At 36.6% G+C, this 17,344-nt stretch overlaps 2 protein-coding genes across 2 annotated transcripts; one reads left to right on the forward strand and one right to left on the reverse strand.

The window, feature by feature from the left end:
• Window positions 1-344: 344 nt before the first annotated feature.
• LOC139117718 (uncharacterized) lies at window positions 345-5,762 on the reverse strand. Its single transcript, XM_070680963.1, has 7 exons — window positions 5,680-5,762; window positions 4,755-4,933; window positions 4,092-4,136; window positions 3,257-3,402; window positions 2,760-2,906; window positions 2,382-2,479; window positions 345-534 (listed from the first exon to the last, which is right to left on the reverse strand). The coding sequence occupies exons 1-4, from the start codon at window positions 5,700-5,702 to the stop codon at window positions 3,335-3,337; spliced, it is 315 nt and encodes a 104-aa protein (XP_070537064.1). The 5' UTR covers window positions 5,703-5,762; the 3' UTR covers window positions 345-534; window positions 2,382-2,479; window positions 2,760-2,906; window positions 3,257-3,334.
• Window positions 5,763-5,841: 79 nt separating this feature from the next.
• On the forward strand, window positions 5,842-10,598 carry LOC139117708 (uncharacterized). The gene is made up of 3 exons (XM_070680954.1): window positions 5,842-6,011; window positions 6,909-7,045; window positions 7,717-10,598. The coding sequence occupies exons 2-3, from the start codon at window positions 6,919-6,921 to the stop codon at window positions 10,386-10,388; spliced, it is 2,799 nt and encodes a 932-aa protein (XP_070537055.1). The 5' UTR covers window positions 5,842-6,011; window positions 6,909-6,918; the 3' UTR covers window positions 10,389-10,598.
• The last annotated feature ends 6,746 nt before the right edge of the window (window positions 10,599-17,344 follow it).

Raw genomic sequence — 17,344 nt, forward strand, 5'->3', positions numbered from 1 at the left:
TAAACAGTGCATGGCCTGAAATCCGCTCTCAGACTTACCCGTTTCAACATGAATGCAAAACAAATAACATGTATGGTATATGTATACACAGCACGAACAGAAGTGTCCCTGGGCTTAAACACTTCAGTAGCTATTTGTAAATATCTTTTAGGCATATTGATTTCCAACTATCATGAACTGTTTATCAATCTGGCATGCTAGAAGCTAGTTTTCACTTTGTCATTTCGGTAAGGGGTGTTATCGTGAAGTCAAGTGAGACCTAGAATTCTAAGTTAAAAAATTGGATCATGTAAAGGCAGCAAACAAAATTCCATATTCCAACTGATTCAAATGAAGGCAGCCCACGACCAAAAGGCTGTTAGAAAACTCTTGATTTATCCACAACTTACTCCTTGTGAGAATCAAATGAAGCTGCAGGAATGGCAAAATCTGACTGTGAGGAAGCATCAGAGGTATTTCCGCTACACTTAGGAGACCTGATTTTCGTCAACACACGCTGTGCAAAGGCTTTTTGAGAAGTGATTTCCAATGCTTCTGTTAATACAAACAGAAAATGGGTAAGTATCATGGGGGAGAGGGGGTATCATCCTCCTTATATCATAAAAAGTATAAAGGCAAAAAATGGTCCTATAAAATTTCAATGTATACATAACACAGTCCATTTATTTCAAACCATATACACCTGGTATCAGGAATTCATACAGATGAAATCTACAGCACACAGGGTATACATTGACACAGGTTATGACCACACGAGCACACAGGGTATACATTGACACAGGTAAATGATCATATGACCAGAGAACAAATCTGTTCTTTAACCCTTTCACCCCCAGTTCCATGTATACAGGTCCAACTTTACCATAGCAAACAATGGATTTGGGACAAACCATGGTCGTGAAAGGGTTAATTTAGGAAATATCCGGCTAAGACATTTTTTAAATAAACCTTAATGATAGTACATGTTGTAATAACATAGGATGTTGCTAAATTTAAGCAATAAAGCACACCCAGTGATGGTATACCAAAAGTTTTTGACCAGTTCACGATGTATATGCACGAGTGATAGCTTGTGCATATATGGAGTGAAGTGGTCAAAATAGCGTAGTAAACGGTCGCTGGATGTGATTAACTGCTATTATATCATGACAATATATTGAAATTCTGGGGTGGAACGTAAAAAACCCAGAATTTCGCTCAAGCTGAGAGCTTGTGCGCATGCCAGTCGTGGTATATTGCCAATATAACATGGTTCTTTTTGCACCTTGACCAATCAGATCGCTGTAGTTGCATCATCAATATACTTGTATGATATAATAACATAAATTTCTTTATGAAAAGGTAAAACAATATTGAATTTATTTGTTGAATTTGTAGTTTGTTGATGACTGCATCAGATTACCTTTGCCTCAGTTTGTGGGGCTATGGTCACAATATTCAAACAGAAATTCTGGCACTGTAAATCTTTTCACACGGGAAAAAAAGGCATACAGAACAGAGAATGGCAGGCAAAACCAGAGCAACCTTGCCATGTCCATAAAAGGAATGGTTAAGGAACTCACTGTGTTGTTGATATTTTGTCCATGACTACTTGATTAAACACATGTATACACATGCAATTCTATGCAATGCTTATATGCACTACCTAACACCCTGAGCTAAAAGTCACAAATAATTTACTTAAGATTCAAAATGCCAGGAGAGAGATATTTATCTGCTAACTAGTTGGTTAAGCCAGGGCACAGTACAATAAATTACCCACAATTCTCTTTGATTTGTATCCTTGAAGGTTACTGTCCTAAAAACTTTTTCAGTTCTGCATGTAAGCACTAATGTGCAGCATCAGAATAATTTTTAAATAATATCATGTAAAAGTACGTTTTGATATTTCAGTGAAACTTTCAAAATAACCACTGAACAACCATAAAAGTCACATTCTTTAGGTACTACAAATGCCTTGCTTTTTGGGTAGCAAGTTATGACGAACTGAAGGGGTCATTCTCTGAGAAAACTTAGCATGCAAATTTCTATTGTCACTTCCATTGCAAAAAATCAATATCCTTTTGTTTCATAAAATGGGTGCAACTAGTCTCGCTACTTTCCATCACATTATTCTGTATGGCTGAGGACACAATCTCCGGCAAATTTCACAAATATGCCATCTCCTCTCTCAATTATGCATAATTTTCCAAATTATTTAAAATGAGAATTGAGAAGAATGGTGCACATAAAAGTAATTTTTCAAAATTTTGATAAATAGTCTGTGAATTTGTCTACACATGGGAGACATGGTAGACTTCACTCGGGTATCTCCGAGGATACAAATCGCAATGAATTATGGGAAATCTACAGTACCATGCAGGGTTAACATAGATACTTACTTTCACTTTTCAGCATTTCCTTTTCAGAATGGTCATCATCTGATAGAGATATGGCACGTTTTTTGTCTTCGACTTTGCTTGAACCACCTTTAAAATATCTGAAGAGAAATAAAAAATAGTGACAGCTCATTGACTTGGGTGGCACTCAAACGATTAAAATGAATTGTGGTATTCTCTTCTCATTACAGTCATCTATTTGTTAAGGGCAGTAGGCAGGCAAATTCCAGTAAGGTTCTCCATGTACTTTATAAGATAGCAGCAGCAAAGACTCCTGGCTTCCAAATCATTTAGCTAAATCACAGAATAAGCACTGCCAGTTGTTGATCTATCAGTGCTTTTTGTACATGAAAGAGTATTGGAGTTCAAAAAGATACTTACTCTCCTTTTTTGATTGTTTCTCTGGTGGGACATAATCATCATCATAATCATCATCATTATCATAATCATCATCGTCCTCTTCATCAGAGACAGCACTGATACACTCCAGCTTTTGATTAGTTTTCTGTTTTTGAACCTTTGAACTACCTGAAGAAAAATAAATTTTGACAATCAGTATGGCCATTCTTCTTTACAGAGCAGGAAGCTCAGTCAGTAATTGATGTGCCTGTGATTTTTTGTACTTGCAAGAATTTTATTGTTGGGTTTTAAATGATAAGTGAGCTTTGTGAAGTCATCATCAGAGATGGTAATGATTGTCCCTGAACAGAGAATGAAGAACAATATTTTCCAACAAGTAAATGAAAGCACATACAGGTACTCATATTACTGTCATGGAAGCTCAGTCGTCATTAATTTGACCTGCCTGTTTTGTTTAATGACATGTGTATAAAAAACATTGTGAAAGATTTTCATTTGTGGATTTTCTCAATACTTACTACCAGTTTTTCATTTTTTTTCTCTGACAAGAACTGACATGCACATATGTTTTTGAAGTTTATTCTGTTGAGTCATCATCATCGGAGACAGTAGATATGCTTCTTTTTTCGATTTGTTGTATGTCCGTGAACAACCTGAGATCTACCTGAAGATAAATATTTTTTAAAACATCAATTACAGCTCATTCTCCCATAATTATTCTGTTGGAAGCTGATAGTCATAATCACATGTGTCTCTGTTTGGTTTAAAGGGACAAGGTTGCCCTTTTTTCATGAATTTTGTTTGATACGAGATAATGCTTATATTGTTTGACATGTTGAAAGATACTGATTGAATGGGTGACCATGCATATATTGACCCCGATTCTAGACAAATTAAAGAAACAATGGCAAAAATGAATGAATGGCCATGACCATTAATTCATTTTCGCCATGGTTTCATGTATCGTGTCTAAAACTGGGGTCGAATATATGCATGGTCACCCATTCAATCAGTATCTTTCAACATGTCGAACAATATATAAGTAATATCTCGTATCAAACAAAATTCATGAAAACTGGGCGACTTTGTCCCTTTAAGAGTGGGGATTTAGCTCAGCGGACCTGTCTGTTGCCTGTCCGCTAGGCGACTGATGCCATATGTTGTGAGTTCGAACCAGCCATATTATATTGAAGATTTTTCTCCATGCTACCATTTTCAATCTTTCCTTTTATGAGAACTGACGTATCATGTACATACCTCTGTTGTTTTCCATTAAGATCTACACAGAAACCTACCTTCCTCAGTGCACTTTGAGGAACTTCTTGCATACACACAAAATAGATTAATAATTACCTTTTTTTGCCATCAATTGGGCTTTCAAGACTTTTTCTTTATCAGCTGAAAACAAGACAATAGCATATAATATAATCAAAGTTACATTCAGGGACATATTTGTAATCATAAAACAAAGTGCATTTAATTATATATGCATTCAACAGGATCATAGCACTGTCATATTGGAAAAGGAAAATATTTCAAGAACTACAAATTACAGAGTTCTAACATTTTGTAAATGCAATTCCCAATAAATATTATCTCCATACAGTAAAGAGTTCAGTGGCAAAGGTGGCAAGTTTTTTTTTTCTAGTTTGTTGAGCTTTTGGTGTATCTTGGATGACAATCTTTATCACAATAACAAAGACTGAAAATAAATATAGAAAAGAGGACTGTTCGTATTATTAAAGTCTTAATTAACATTTTTCAATTTAGCTTGTGAATACCCTTGAACTATTATTTGGGGTAATTGTTAAACTTTGTGGTTCAATAGAAATGTAAAATTTAAGATAGTCCTTATATGTTCAGATGGGATACACCATTTCAGTAAAATATCTGGTCACCAGTTTCCTATAAAAGTTCTACCAAGTAACTTAGTAAGTCAGGAATTTCGCAATAAGTACATTCAGAATTAAAACAAACATTTTATATAATTTCGTTATAGACCTGAATAAAACCTACTTGAAATTTCAATTATTTTTGCTTCTAGCATGATACTTTTCCATGGCGCCACAACGCAATCTCCTTTCTTCAAAATAGTTGAGTCTTGCCCAGACTCGCCATCATGAGTCTCTACTACACAGGCTCTAATACATTTGATACATATCCATCCTCTGTGTATTGAACAACAACCCATTTCTCTGAAATTGAAAATATATACACCATCAGTTTGTCATTGGAAAGAGGCATCAGAGAACATTCACCCTCTAATGACATATTGGCTCCTCCTAGCACTTTTAAAAGTGTAACTAACCTAATGTTAGTCGCACATCTGAGATATAAACATACCTTAAAATTCTGGCATACACTGACCTCTGTACATTTCACTGTATTTTTTCGAGCAAAATCTATCCGTCTGTTTAGTGATGTATAGTGAACGTGTTAATGCTTCACGAAAACTCAACAATAGGACTGAATGTATCGTTTGATCAGTGTTGAAGGGGAGATCGCTGACAACTATTCCACGTCACTTTAAAAGCCAAACAGAAGGCGGGCGGCTGTGTCATGTACATTGGAACCTGTTATCTGACAGCCATGTTGAAATAGTGGAAATCAAATCGCAAAGTAAAACAGACGTTTTGTACGATCAGCAGTACAGAACTGCGGAAAATGTTCGTTACTATAGCGTAATCTTTGGCGATTGATTAAAGCATAATACCAACAGACCATACATGAAACTGGCAGATATCAATCTCGTAACGGTTACCCAAAGTGACACCACCTCGAGCGAAGCAATGCATAACTGAAGATGTTGCTGCTCATGCAAGACGTACGATGAAACAAACGATAGAGCGTAATTTGCGCGAACCATTACTAATTAAGCGGTTGTGATGAACTTGAAAATACGGAGACTACTCTGTACACGATAGAATTGAGATCTGCTTACCTTGATCTGGAGAAATAGTGCATTTCACGCGTCTGGTATTTGCCGACATGACTGCTGCGGACGTTATCATTCACTCCCAGACGAAAAATAGCGCGCTTCTGACGAACTCTCGTTGGTTACAGTGAGAATGCTCGAGACTCCCAGAGTGCATTTCGCAAGAACATGGCGGCTGCCGCTGTCTCGGTGGAGTGCATCGAATCGTTGTCATCGAACTAAGCTTTGACTGTATAAATCAAATAACCAGCTGATTGATGATAAAACGGATAATATCCCTCATAAAACTGCAATTGGACACGGTGGATTCGAAAGCCAAGTAGGCGCATTATTGTCCGGTACGTAGTTTTTGTTTATACTCTATCATGGCGTGCAGTACTGTACTTGTAGTACACATTGACTCGCATTGAGGGTGGACGATCGAGAATCAAATCACGATAATATGCTACAGACACGTTTTTAAGAGGGAAATTTCGGAGAAGTCATTGTGATCAGAGCAGATCGACGATTTATTGTTTATTCGTCAGCATGCACCTGAACCGCGTGCAAACAGTTGCTTGCTCAGGGTGACGAAGCCACGCCAGGGTATAGTTACACTTTGAATGATAAGGCTTTTGGAAGGACATTATCATAATATGAGCCAGAAAAATTGAGAAAGTCAAGCGGAGTGGTTGTTGTACCGATAAAAAATGAGCAAAAATTCAAACAAAACTTTAGAAAATGCTTTAAGGTGGGACTCACTGGTTTTCAAGTTCTTGGTCAGTTCAAATTTTTCAGCATTGAAATTTCCATACTATCCCAACACAAGCAGAATTTAACTTTCCATCTCTTGCATTTTTCCTTGTTTCCCTCGTTTTTTCGGTCAATCACTGACCAGTGATTTCTTTAAACATATTAAAAATAAAGTGTACATGTACATTTTGTTCACAAAATGTACAATCGCTTGTCACTCAGTTCTTGTGTGATTGGCATACAATTATACTTCCACACAATATCCATCCATCTTATTAAAAATCTCAGAGTGCCTTTAAGACTGGAATATTTAGTACAAACCACGATCTATTAATGTTGAGAAGAACAGCCATGTCATGTGTATGGCTAACTGGATTCCTGTATCCTTGAATTCTATAAAGGCAGATCTTGTTTTGAGTGTTGTACTTGTGACTGCATCTGTCTGATACAGAGCAATGATCTTAATAGTATTTTAATGATTCTTTTTGCTCTTTTTTTCACAGGATTAGCATAATGGAGGAGTCCAAACATCGGTGTTACTTAATACAAGGGAAAAACAAATTTCGGTGCAAGTTGTGTGGCCGCATACGTAGTAGCAAGCAGAGGATATTGACCCATCTCGTCGACTTTCACAATAAAAGTATGTATTGTAAATATACCGGTACATCTTTGATGGTTTAGGGACAGTATCTGTAATATTAAATTTTTATGATTGATTCTTGTCATATATGTTGATACACCGGGGTAAAAATAAATTTTAGCCATTACCAAATTTTGTCCCTATGAACCAAGCAAAGTAAGAAATTACGGCCATGTTTTTCTTGTATGCATTCATCAAGACACTGTATCACAGGCATGCCTTGACTAAATCAAACTTTGAACAGTAATGTGTAAAATATCTTACAGGAAACTTAATCATAATAATGAAAGATGTCACTGCTCATTTTGTCTGAGAAATATCTGGAAAACTTATACAGTAGACCATTTGTAGTTCTGCTGCCAACAACACAGAACTTATTGGAGTGATGCATTGACAGTTATGTGGCATCCATCTTATGTTGATCACTCTAATTATGCTTCTCTGAAACTGCTTGTCCAAATTGCTTTGAAATCTGGTATCTCAACCTTGGTACTTATTATTGATGTTATGGTTTTTATTGATACTTAGTGCAATTTTTCATCAAAAAATCTTCTGTACAAATAAAGTTGTTTTGCACTGTATTCATATCACAGTGGAACTCTATCAGCCATTAAGCGCTTATTAAAAAATTTAAGGAATTTCACCGATAAACCAATTAACTTATTCTACAGGTCCAATGAAAAGGGTATACATGAAGTACAAAGACAATCCATCGATAGCTGTTCCAAAACGTACTTTGTACCGGCATGCAGCAATGGCTGCGCATCTGGAGTCAGAAGCTACGGATGTGAATTCAGACATAGTTGGACAATCACTCAGTCAAGAAAGTACTAGTGCTGAAAATCCTGAAGATGAACTGAACGAAAGTGGCTCATCAAACGAGGTGGAACATACATCAGTCTCCTACACGTATGATACCTCATCCAACTATGTGAGTGACCTTTCAGATATCAATTGTGATAGTGACGAGTCAACTGATAGTGATGTTGAGAGTATGTCTGCATCATCTAACAGTTATTCAGATTCTGAAGTTTCAAGTTCAGAATTAAGTGATGAAAGTGATGAAATGTTGGACAGAGACACAGTTGTTGATACTACTGTTGAAGATGGGCCGATTTATCCTGAAAGTGAAATACAGAGACTCTGCATAATGTCATGTATTCTTCGACATAATATGTCAGGTTCAGCATCAAAGGACATGCTTCAATTGATGCGTATTCTTTGCCCTGATTCTGATAATTTGAAAAAGATGTCATATCAGGACATTATGGCTGCTTCAGGAGATGCAGACATCATGACTGTGCATTACTGTTCAATTTGTGGTGGGCAATTCCCTGAACAGCCAGATGAGTATCTATGCTCAACTGAAGGATGCCCTGGTTACAGGTATAAGGGACCCCTTTCATCTCAACGAAAAGAAAATCGTCAGCCGAGAAGTTGTTTTGTTCTGGCAGATGTCAAGAGACAGCTTAAGTACATATTAGAGAAAAAAGGTAATTGGAATAGTGTACAAATGATTAAAGAATCAATAAGGCAGAATAATTTACCGGACGAAATGACTGATATTGTTGATGGACAATATTACAGAAGCTTGTGTGAAAAGGGAAACTTTTTACATGATATGAACAATGTAAGTGCGGTGTTTAACACGGATGGTATACCATTGTATAGTTCATCTAATGTTAAGCTATGGCCAGTATTTCTCGCAATAAATGAATTACCACCGGCAACTAGATTTGCGAGGGAAAATATGATCTTGGCAGCAATTTGGCAGGGAAAGAATAAACCTCCGTTCACTCAGTATTTGGGTGCTTTCAGTGAAGCAATGGTCAAGTTACATGATGAAGGACTTGTAATAACTCCTCCCGGTGCTCCAACTCCGATAACTGTAAGGATGGGAGTATACCTTGGAACAATGGATCTGCAAGCAAAGGCCTATGTCCTGAACATGACCATGCATAATGGACAGTATGGATGTTCGACCTGTGAAGAACCAGGTGAGACTGTAAGGCAAGGAAAAGGGTATGCCAGAACGTATCCATACAGATCACCAGAGCAGCAGCCCACAATTCGCGATTCACATGACGTCATATATGAGAAAGGTACAGAAGCAACACCAGCAAAACGAATAAATGGCATTTGTGGAATGACTGGTCTGGCTCTAATGCCATGGTTTGATGTAGTAATCGGTATAGTGCCAGATTACATGCATGGAGTATTAATGGGAGTTGTCAAAACGCTTATGTATAAATTCTTCTCCCTGACAAATAGCAATGAAGATTACTTTGTGGGAAAGCATTTGAAACAAATATCTAGAAGACTTCTGGGTATGTGTCCACCTGATTATATTGAACGTATGCCTCGTGATCTTGAAAAACATTACAGTCATTTTAAGGCCACTGAACTTCAATCATGGCTACTTTACTATTGCATACCATGCTTGAATGGATTTTTGAAAGATGTATATTTGCGGCACTTGTCACTTCTGTGTGAAGGTATTCATTTACTTTTAGGAGACAGTATTTCTGAGCCTGAGCTTCAACGAGCAGAATTTCTGCTTGATTCATTTTACAAACAGTATGCAGATTTATACAAAGAAGGAAGTTGTGGATTGAATGTCCACAACATTGGGGCTCACATTGTATTTTACGTTCGGATGTGGGGGCCATTGTGGGCGTGGAGTTGCTTCCCATTTGAAGATTGGAATGCTGCAGTTTTGCAATCAGTGCATGGTACAGGTGATGTAAAAAAACAAATTCTGCAAATGAGGGAAAATGAGCTCAAATTAAGCTGTGTTGACTTGAGCAGATTACAAGCTTGTAAAGGAAAGTCTTATTTGAAAAAAATGAAACAGCGAGGCAAATTCTGGACATCCTATGGAAAGGATATAAGCATTTCAGGTTGTTTAAGAACTGTTAGCGACTTACCTGCAGAACATTGTCAATGTATATTGGAAGCCACTGGATTGCTTGATATGACTTTTGTGAAAAAAGCCTTCAGAGTTAAACTTAATGATAATAAGCTTTATTCTAAAGAATACACACGTATGACAAAACGGGTATGCTATATGGTGCGATGTAAAAATGGTGACATGAGAAAGATTGAATACTTTATTGTAAATGTATTAACAGATCATATTTATGCCTTTGGAAAGGTGGTTTTGGTGAGTGACAATTGCTTTATTTGTGATGGCCCTCGTCACATCATTAGAATTGAGGACACAAGTAATCTGGTGTGTTTTCCAGTGGAAGAAATAGCTGAGAAATTGTTTTTCATGCAAGTTGATGGAATGAAGTATGTTGCATGCATGCCAAATTTGGTTGGCCATGGTATCTTGAAATAGATTCTCTGATTACTTGGCACTGGAATGTGTATCCTTTTCATTGCTAGGTGTAACAGTATTTCTGTGTACAGGGCTATTTTTACATAGTGCGGAATTTTCACACATGTTCCTGCATTGTACGTTACTATTCTCTCGGAGAATTTTAATGTATAAAGATCCAGAGATTTGTATAATTATACAGTGAAGTCTATTAAATACAATGGACATGCAGACATTTGTGTATTGTATTATTAGATACAATTTATTCTTCTTGAGCCTAAAATCAAAAAAAGACATTTAGTCATGCATATTCCTTCTTGGATCAACACTCTTATGATCCCCAATGACGTGTTTTCAGCTACTATAGACTATAGTCTATAGAACCTATTGGGATGGGTATCTGTCCGGTGTCCGTCATCAGTCTGTATGTATGTACCGGTATGTATGTATGTCCGTTTGTGAAGTGTCCATCCACTCAAATATTTTGAGAACCGCAGTACTTACTGATTTGATATGTGTCCACCTTCCTCATCAACACATGTATCGCAAAAAGTTATTCTCTACATAACATAGCAGAGCTCTGTCGACTGATAGGTCACTCGTTTTTTCAAAACCACTGGTCAGACAGCTTTAATATTTGGTTTACAGGTCCCTGTGATGACCTTAGTGAGATAATTTCATACAGTCAGGAAATACTTAATTTTGTATCCATGTCTGTAGTAGCTTCAGGGACATTGGCCCTATGTTTTTATTTAGAAATTTAAAATACGTTCAGTAAAAGTTGACTTTTTTGATCACTCAACTGTACTTTGGTAGAGCACACAATAATTTTTCTTGCGGTAGACGGTCAGTAAGTCATCTATTTAGCTTAGCTATATACTCTGTATTTATTTATCTATTATCTCTCTTTACCGGATGTAAAATATATATTAACTCATCAAGAGTAGGTTCAAATAGTTTGATTTGTCGTGGAGTCAAACATGAGATGACACCATGATCGCAATTCCACATTAAAGCCATCATGATCATAGTCAAAATGAATTGGCTTACATCAAATTTAACTTCAAAGACGACAGATTATGATAATGTCTGAGTAACCAAATGACGAAATGGTTAACCATTGGCAAAACCTTATCGACTGTGGTCATACTGGACCTTGGTAAATTTTGGTCATGAAGATCATCAGTCAAAGAACATAAAGTAATGGCCATGATCATCCTAACTGTTGACCATATCAGGTCATGGTGATCAAGAAAATCGGGCATCAAAACCACTGTCAAACATGGTTGGCCATAGGTAAACAAATTATGAGAGAGACTTCAAATAACATGATCAATCATGGTTGACCATCGACAACGATGGTCATAAGTATAATCAGTTATCAAATAACACGGTCAACCATGGTTGTTGAACACGTTGGCTGTGATAGACCATGGTCAGCTGTGGTAGACCATAGTATTTGAATGTCTACTGTGGCCTCATATCATGGCTGACCGTGGTACTTCATGGTCAAACATCAAAAACCATCAAATACCATGTTGACCACAGTACACCATGGTTGACATTTCGCCGGGATTGACAGGTAGTTATAGGAAACGGCAATTTACCAAAAATACTTAGCCAAATAAAATAGAAATACCTTTGCCACTTTTCATCTTGGTTATAGTAATTATATGCATCAGAAATATGATTTTAGTTGCATTTGCGTGACAAACCTTGGAATTGTGATGTGTTGCAAGTTTTACTGGTGATGAACAACCTGCCAACACTTACTGACTGATTAACAATATTTTAGAAAAGTGGTGGTTTGTTTCACATCTTTTACAGTATTGTACGTTTAGTTGACCCACAATAACTCCATATAATGGTGCTACTCACTGTTTATATATCAAGAAGAAAACGTTACCAATTGCTAACTTCAAAGACCATGTGTTGTTACAGCTCAGACACTGCAAACTCCCCAGCCACTCAATCAGGGGCACCCTTGGTACCCCTAACTTGGTGATACTATTTAGGTAGGTCACATTTTGTTTTCACTTGTGTTAGTACAACATTTCCTACAAATTTCATCTGTATTCCTTCTTTGCATAGATTTATGGAAAGATTTTTGAAATTTGGGTTTTGCAACACTTGTCATCTTGGTAATATGCTAATGAGGCTATTTTTTTACCACATTTGTACTTCTCACCAACACGTCCAACAGGTGCAACCACCAATCCTGCATAAATTTGCATATTATAAATGGCTTGTTCACCCAAGTAGTATTTCTCTCGAAAAACCTAAAATTGAAAGCAATTTATACGACATAATTATGAAAGTCTCAATCTTGCTACCTAAACTACCGTACATACCGGTGTGGTCTTTGAGAGAAGATACGCCAAAGTTCTTGGTACATGTGAAAACAGCAAATTTGGTATTAGTTTCCACTTCAAACGTAAGAAGCAGATTCATGGCATCTTCAACGGTGTTTACAAATCCGATGTGGTCGCTGCTGGCTTCGTGGAATAACCTCATCCAGGACATTGTTTCAGTCAAGGGTTTGAGATACGTTCGCTTTGCGAGTCTGAACTCAAGTGGCAAGTGGCAAGAGTTACGTTAAAATTAAGATAAAAGGCGGCGTGTATTATTTTCAAAACTCCACCCATAGTAATACACAGAGCCCCTCCCATTAAAAATTCCCCCATTGTACTGGTAGTCAAATTGTTGTTTGTTTTAGACACTAAAATGCACATATCTCAACTATATTTAGGTGTAGAGATTTAAAATTTGGAACTCAAGTCTGACCACTCAATTGATGGACTCTGATGACAATGTCATCAGTCCTTCGTTGATCAAGTGGTTTACTGCCTCTGGCCTACAGTGGACCGTCAGTCGAGGGTCAATTTTAACCCGTCAAACTGGGCAGGTCCGTCCAGAGGAATCAGCCGAGGGGCTGCCCTTGGAGTCGTTGGTCTAGGCGATCTCTCATCAGTGGTGGTTGTTGTTTGTTGTCGATCCGATGCATAGAGCGGGGCTAGTGGGTCTGGACATGCTTCGCCTATCTCCTCTTCTAAGGATATTTCCCTCCGGTTGCATTTACTTATTTGTGCATCTTTGGTGCCTCTGCATGTGTGGGATTTCCATTGGTAAGTGTGGAAGAATCTTTCTTCTCCTCCATCGCAGACTCTCATTTTGTCGACATCAATATGGTACCCGAGATTTATCTTTCTGTTGCAAAAAAGAAAGGAAATATTGAAGAAAGATGATTAATAATTAATGTCGAATGACCTTTTGTGTTCAGCCTGTAGGAATCAATTCATATAGCACAGGCATGAGCATTTATAGTTTAAATGTTCACATCAAACTCAAACTATGCAGTTGAAGCTTGCTTCACTGACTTTCTCAGAGAGAAGAATTGAAGAAATAAAGGAGTTGTGCAAAGATGCCCCAATGAGAGATGAGATGAGAGTGCACCCAAACGTAAGTACTACTGACCTTGAAGAAATTTCTCGTTTTGTTGGCAGGCATGAATATTTTGTCTGATTGTTTGACAGCTTTGATATCTGCTTTCAGCTTGTCTTGGAAGCTGTCACCTGTCTTCCTGAATTTGATCTTTTCTATCATTGCAAGCATATTGTCCTCAAAAGTTTTCATCATTTCAATCTGAACTGCTTGTTTTGCAGCCGAATTTCTACCTTTGCGTGTGCTCATCAATACTGTCTCTTTCCTTCAGAAAAACCAAGCCTTCCACCTCATGTGTTTGACCACACTTTCAACTCTGTAAGTCTGGTCATGTAGAGATTCATAGGCGGAATGGGGATGTTTTTGGTCAAATAGTTGAACTTGAACTGCTCCATACTTGCATAGAGACCATGCAGAAGAGTGCTCAACCAGTAAATAGGAGCGTCCTTATCCTATAAAGTTTGGAAATCTTCATGGTGTAAAATACTTCTCAATACCTGTATAAACATCTCCATCCTTATCCAAGCAGAAGATAAATTTTTCTACACTGTACGCCTAAAGATCTGTTCACTCTCAAAGCTATGGAATTCTCAACATATATACGCTACAAATATGAATGATAGCAGTGACATCCACACAAAAACAAATATGAATGTGAAAATGAGGAAAACTTCATCATTTTTTAAAATCTGGTTTCATACTGACAAGCCACATTGAAGCCAGATAAATATTAAGTACTTATATGTGCATATATCTTCAGTTCAGGGGTCAATTCTACTGTCTCTTTCAATATGATTGGTTTTGAAAAGTTATATAACACTCAGCGCAATAATTCAATTTTTTGTTCTACACAAAATTTATGTTCTTTTTCTACAAAGATTTAAATAAAAAATAGATAGGAGACCAAATTGACCCATGCACTTCTGCTTCCAGTCAAGAATCTTCATGTTTTTACCATCCATATATGTCTGCATCCTGAAGCATGCAGCAACAATTTGAGTTTCTCTGAACGAAGAAGTGCTGTCGATGTGACAGATGAATATCTTTCAATGTATGTTTTATACAAATTATGAACATTTAATGCCCTGCAGACATTGATTTTCGAGAAACAAAAATATCAAAGCAGTTGTGCATCAATAAACTAAACTGACCTTTGTATATGCTGCTCTAAAGACTCACAGTCGTGACATATATTTTAGATATTTAAATAAATTCTTGTTTTTTTCAAAATCTGCAATGATAACAAGTAGAAAGAATTATTATTTGTAAATAGTGAATTACATACCAAAAAACATTAACACATCCAAAATTAAGTATTTTTTATGCTTCCCCAAAAAATGCCAATCTCCTCTCGTCCCTCTGAAACCAAGTTTCCCATTTTCCATCCCTCTTATCTTCTATGCACCTTTGAAAGAATGTGTCAAAATTAATCCAAAAGTTATTGCCAGCATGGTCCTGCCTTGTTCCAATCCGACCAAACAGATTCTTTGAATGAGCAAAGGCTCGCTGCAAAAAAGTATATGTAAAGGTAAGTAAAATAATGAACATGCAATTTTTCACATTGTTAACCAACTTTTCATTACAGATTGGAAAATCTCAGTTACTGTCACTCTTGCCTATTTTCTCAGTTTTTATTTTATTTTTGGTTTTGATGTTATAAATGATACTTTGTTTTACTCTGTACTATTGTAAAACATAATGGTAGGCTTAGAATTGTACTTCTCAACACGTACGTGTTGTAGTAGTCTTCATTGTTATTGTTGGAAATTGTTCTTCAATAACAATGATTCTCAATTTCAAGCTTTGTTGAGAAGCTGAATATTGAATTATTTATTTCATCATGCTATAGGTAAGAACAAGAAAACAGAAAAAAACAAACAAACATATACCGGTATACTGTATTGTCAGAAGTTGAATTACACCCATACAGAAGTACTGCATTGTCAAAAGTTGCAATCACTTGGACTTTGATAGGATATATTGTGATTGATACATGCAGTATTTAGTCATTGATGAAAATATGACTGTAGCCCTTGGAAGAACCTTATTTCCTGTTGAGTTTAAAATATCAATAAACCTTTGGATTGCGTTAAGTGAAAATCCTGGTATGCCTTCATCAAATTGTTCTGAAACTTCCAGCTAGCAGGGGAATAAATTAAAATCAGAAATGAAACATTAGTGTATCAATATGAACTAATTTTTGAATTGATTCCATAATCAAAATCTTGATTTAATTTGTAATAGCCTTAAACATTGTGTAAGGTTTCTATTTGTTAATATCTGTCAGTGGATGAACAGCGAGCAAAGAATTGTATTTATTAAAAGGTACTTCACATATAATTAATCAGAAGATACACACGGATAAAGAGATAGATTAAGATAAGATAATTAAAGTCAAATTGTCTCTCGTTAGGTTTCTCATTGCAGATTTTATTGGATACACTGTTATACAAGCAGTTTAAATTTTATCTACTCCGGACCCATGAGCATGCAGCCATTCTGAAAGAAAATGCCCAGCTGATTATAATATGAACTGTAGCCTCTGAAGGAACGTTACACATGGTTACCTAGCTACTTTAATCCCTAGCTACTTTCCATAATTTCACCAACTCTCACTAATCTCAAGTTACAATGTTACTTAGTGTCATTCATCCATGATATGTATTTAAAGATGACACAATTAAAGTTTTATCTATCACTTGTGTATTTTGTTATAGAAAATTAAACACGTGATATTTTTTGTCATATATAAATTTAAAAATATCTTCATTTCTGAAAGTTTATTAAACTGTTTATCGAATGCTTCTGTTTTCGCTTTTAGCTTTGATAAGTCTCTGCTATAATCCTCTATTGCTTTCCTGTGATTACGCTGAACTATCTCAAGCGCACTGAGTAACACATGAATCTCATCAGTAAGCCTTCTCTGTATTTCTTCCAGCTTATCTATATCTCCCGGCTCTTCCTCTAACTGTCTCTTCAGGGTTCTGTTTTCAGTGACTATCTCTATCACTTCATTTCTTGCCTGTCTTACTACTTCCATGTGAGTATCTGATACAGATTGTACTTGCGCGACTGAGATTGATTTTGGCGGGTGAAATTTACTTTTGCAAAAGTCATCCAGGTCTTTTATACCCCTTCGTTTCATATCTTTCACTTTCCTGTTGACATTTTCAACTTTCTTTCTCAGATTTTCAAAATTGCATTATTTGAAATCATTGTCAGATGTTAGCTGTACAATGGTCTCTGCAGCTTGCTGGGCCGAGTTAGATACCTGCCTAAGCTCATAGACAACACCATTAGTTACTGAATCTGCCTTTATGGTACCAGGTTTGTTGTTCAGTATTGTGTCAGCAGTAAGACCTGCTACGGCACAATACCTCCATGCTTACACTACGAGACATGTCTAAGAAAAAATAATCACAGACAAACAGAAAATGATAAATATACCAGTGAGCTGAGACAATGTGTGATGACACTTGCTACTGAATGCAATATCTTTGTGAAAATATGACATTAAACAGGTCCAATAATCATTT

The sequence above is a fragment of the Ptychodera flava genome, chromosome 2 (assembly GCF_041260155.1).
Source record: "Ptychodera flava strain L36383 chromosome 2, AS_Pfla_20210202, whole genome shotgun sequence".
NCBI classification, from domain to species: Eukaryota; Metazoa; Hemichordata; class Enteropneusta; family Ptychoderidae; genus Ptychodera; species Ptychodera flava.

Excerpts from the sequence above, each read along its gene's own strand:
- LOC139117718 (XM_070680963.1), bottom strand. The coding sequence starts at position 5,702 with ATGCACTATTTCTCCAGATCAAG. Across the intron at positions 4,934-5,679 it reads CACTATTTCTCCAGATCAAG|AGAAATGGGTTGTTGTTCAA; the intron begins GTAAGCAGATCT and ends TTTCAATTTCAG. Across the intron at positions 4,137-4,754 it reads AAAAATAATTGAAATTTCAA|CTGATAAAGAAAAAGTCTTG; the intron begins GTAGGTTTTATT and ends TCTTGTTTTCAG.
- LOC139117708 (XM_070680954.1), top strand. The coding sequence starts at position 6,919 with ATGGAGGAGTCCAAACATCGGTGTTACTTAATACAAGGGAAAAACAAA. Across the intron at positions 7,046-7,716 it reads CGTCGACTTTCACAATAAAA|GTCCAATGAAAAGGGTATAC; the intron begins GTATGTATTGTA and ends CTTATTCTACAG.